The 986-nt window shown below is 54.3% G+C and overlaps 1 protein-coding gene across 5 annotated transcripts in view; it reads right to left on the bottom strand.

Moving 5' to 3' along the window:
- Window positions 1–717: 717 nt before the first annotated feature.
- PTBP1 (polypyrimidine tract binding protein 1) overlaps window positions 718–986 on the bottom strand; it is a 10,881-nt gene continuing 10,612 nt past the window's right edge. For 4 of the 5 annotated variants that reach the window (XM_007460411.1, XM_007460409.1, XM_007460410.1 and 1 more), the window contains one exon: window positions 841–973. In XM_007460411.1, the coding sequence (XP_007460473.1) occupies window positions 841–973 (133 nt within the window). Of the gene's footprint in view, window positions 811–840; window positions 974–986 lie in introns of those variants that run through there. The other variant, XM_007460412.1, reaches the window with a different exon arrangement.

Here is a 986-nt window from a genome sequence, read left to right on the forward strand (position 1 = left end):
ACTAAGGCATCGGCAGGTCGCAGACGTGCCGGCCCCATTGTGTCTGCCCTGGAAATTAGATCCTGCCCTGCGACTCAATGACAAGGAATAAAATAAAAGTACAGCATACAAAGTCATACCACGAGGAGAAAATTTAGGTTACACTCATACCTTTTTTTATCATCTTGCTATATAAAACGTTATTTAAAACTATTTTTTGCATATAAATGAAAAAGATTAGAATATTTGGTCAACTGGAAATATTGCTAGGCACGGGTGTCTGCAGCTGCATCGAAGCATAATACAGAGATTACGGTGGAAACGAAGCTGAAGAAGCGACGGGGGGGCGGGGCGGGGGGCCCTGGGGCTGGGGGGCAAATGATACAAGGATTGGGGGCGGCCACACCCGGCCACCCACGGTCTCCCACCGCGGCAGGCACACGATCCCATGGGAGGCTGCCCCCCCAGGCCCCCAAACCCCTACACATCTGCTACCCCAAGATAGGCCCTGCCAGAGCAGCGGGTTTAAGGCACAAGGAAGCCGAGCGGAGGTGTGGGAGCGCCCGCCACACAGCCTACAGAAGGCACGGGCACGGGGCCGGGCTGGGCCTCCACGGGCACCAAGAGCCTGAGGTCGGCACCCCACCTCCCCCAGCTGAGCAAGTGAATTCGATTTAATTTCTTTTAAAAACAGGTAAACTGATTTCTCTTTAAAAAAATAAAATCTCTGGTCTTTTTTTAAGGTCACTTCAGCTGCTGTTTAAAGTGGCTTTTTTCTGGAATGATGGAAGTCGTCGCCGGGTGCCCGGCAGGCTGGTCCTCGGTGGCGGCCTAGACGGTGGCGGCCTAGACGGTGGCGGCCTAGATGGTGGACTTGGAGAAGGACACCCGCAGGTGGTGGTTCTCACCCAGGTCGTGGTTGTGCAGGTCGATAAGCGCCTGGATGGCCTCCTCCACGGAGCCCATCTGGATCAGCGCCATTTTGCGGTCCTTCCTGCAGGGAAAAT

The sequence above is a fragment of the Lipotes vexillifer genome, unplaced genomic scaffold (assembly GCF_000442215.2).
Source record: "Lipotes vexillifer unplaced genomic scaffold, Lipotes_vexillifer_v1.1 scaffold225, whole genome shotgun sequence".
Taxonomy (NCBI): Eukaryota; Metazoa; Chordata; class Mammalia; order Artiodactyla; family Lipotidae; genus Lipotes; species Lipotes vexillifer.